The sequence below is a fragment of the Onychostruthus taczanowskii genome, unplaced genomic scaffold, assembly GCF_017590055.1.
Source record: "Onychostruthus taczanowskii isolate IOZ18803 unplaced genomic scaffold, ASM1759005v1 scaffold198, whole genome shotgun sequence".
NCBI classification, from domain to species: domain Eukaryota; kingdom Metazoa; phylum Chordata; class Aves; order Passeriformes; family Passeridae; genus Onychostruthus; species Onychostruthus taczanowskii.
Window position 1 is genome coordinate 11999 of NW_024499217.1, and position 1959 is coordinate 13957.

General features: G+C 73.7%; 1 protein-coding gene across 1 annotated transcript in view; it reads right to left on the minus strand.

Moving 5' to 3' along the window:
* Positions 1-1959, minus strand: part of LOC121334863 (SCO-spondin-like) — a gene marked incomplete at its 3' end in the record, with an annotated part of 23150 nt that overhangs the window by 11852 nt on the left and 9339 nt on the right. Inside the window, 5 exon segments of the mRNA XM_041402362.1 lie at positions 290-462; positions 738-864; positions 1095-1233; positions 1540-1780; positions 1860-1957. Of these exon segments, the coding sequence (XP_041258296.1) occupies positions 290-462; positions 738-864; positions 1095-1233; positions 1540-1780; positions 1860-1957 (778 nt within the window).

Sequence of the window (1959 nt, forward strand, 5' to 3'; positions counted from 1 at the left end):
CGCGGCTCCAGCCCCACAGCCTCATCCCCGCGGCTCCAGCCCCACAGCCTGATCCCAGCGGCTCCAGACCCACAGCCTCATCCCCGCGGCTCCAGCCCCACAGCCTGATCCCAGCGGCTCCAGACCCACAGCCTCATCCCAGCGGCTCCAGACCCACAGCCTCATCCCCGCGGCTCCAGCCCGGAGCAGAGCCCGGCACAGCCTCATCCCAGCGGTTCCAGACCCACAGCCTCATCCCCGCGGCTCCGTCCCGCTGGCGCACCCCGCGGGTCCCCGCGGTCCCACTCACCGTGCCGGCCATGGCGGGCTGGAGGGTGACGAAGGTGTCGGGGGTCCCCAGGCCCCAGAGCAGGTGGGCGTCGGGCAGCTGCAGGTGCAGGAAGGCCGAGGACGCGCGGCGGATGCTCAGCTCGGCACCGGAGAAGGGCAGCGTCACCTCCCGCCCGGCCACTGTCACCTCCCCTGAGGGCGACAGCAGTGGCTCCATGGGGCGGCCACCGGCATGGGGCCCATCGCCGTGGGACAGGGGCTGGAGTGGCTCCCGCTGCCACGGAGATTTGGGAACGGGCACTGGGATGTCACCCGCCGCCGTGGGGACAGGGGGATGGGCACAGGGATGAGACCCGCTGCCACAGGGACACTGGGGACAGGCACTGTGGCGGCTGCCACACCACCACCAGGCTATGGGGATGATGCCGGTCCCGGTCCCCTGTCCCTGTCCTGTCCAGGAGTGTCACCTGTGCCGTGCAGCCGGGCCGTGGTGCGGCTGGTGGTGACGGTGAGGCTGCGGGGACAGCCCAGGGGCCGGGGGCTGTCACACGGCTCGTGCTCGGCTGTGATCAGCAGCCGCCCCGCCACGAAGTCCTGGGGACAGAGACACGGTGACAGCCCCCGGCAGAGCCCTGCCACCGCGGCCACCGCGGCCACCTCCCCATCACCCCCCAGCCACCCCCACGGCCACCTCCCCATCAGCCCCCAGCCACCCCCACGGCCACCGCGGCCACCTCCCCGCCACCAGCACAACACCACGGCCACTAGCAGAGCCCCGCCCCGTCACCGCTCGGCCACCGCCGATGTCCCCCGTGTCCCCTCACCTCCACCAGGGTGTGGGCGCAGGCGGCCGGCAGGGAGAAGCGGCGGCGGTCGAAGGTGACAAAGTGACGTCCCTCCAGCACCGCGCACTCGGCCGGGCACCGCTGCTGGTCACAGCGCCAGCGGCCACCCTCGCACGTGCTGGGGACACCCGGGGACACCGGTCAGCGGGGGAGGGGGCGCCGCGGCGAAGGGGGGACACTGCAGGGGACCCCGGGGTAACGCGGGGACACCTCGGGGGACTCCAGACTGGGGGACACGTGGCAGGGGACACTGGGACAGCAGGGGACATCACAGGGAACATGGGATAAAGCGGAACACTCTGCAGGAACCCCGGGCTGAGGCGACACCATGGAGGACACCAGGAGGGGGGGGCACGCCAAAGGGGACCCTGCCCATCAGCGGGTGCCAGCCCGGTGCCACCGCTGTCACCGCGGTGCCACCCACCAGCGGTTGCAGCGCTGGCGGATGCTCTGGCCGGGCTCGTAGCGCTGTCGCCGGTGGTGGCAGGGGCAGGCGGCCGGGGGGACGCAGCGAGCCCCGTCCCGGGCCAGCCCCGGGCCGCACTCGCAGCCGCCGTGGCAGTGGCGGTGGCAGGTCCCCTGCTCGGCGCCGCCCGCGGTGACACAGGTGGCCGGGCACAGGGACACGCAGTCGGAGAAGCGCTGCCCCGCGTCGCAGCGGCGCTCTGAGGAGAGGCGACACCGCGGTGGCACCGGTGGCACCGCGGGGAGGAGGTGTCGGGGAGGGGACACGCCAGTTCCTACCGCAGAAGCCGGGATGGCGCCAGGGGACATCGACCTGGCGGCGGGAGCACTCCCGGGCGTAGGCGGCGAAGGTGGCGCAGGCGGCGGGGGGCGGGGGACC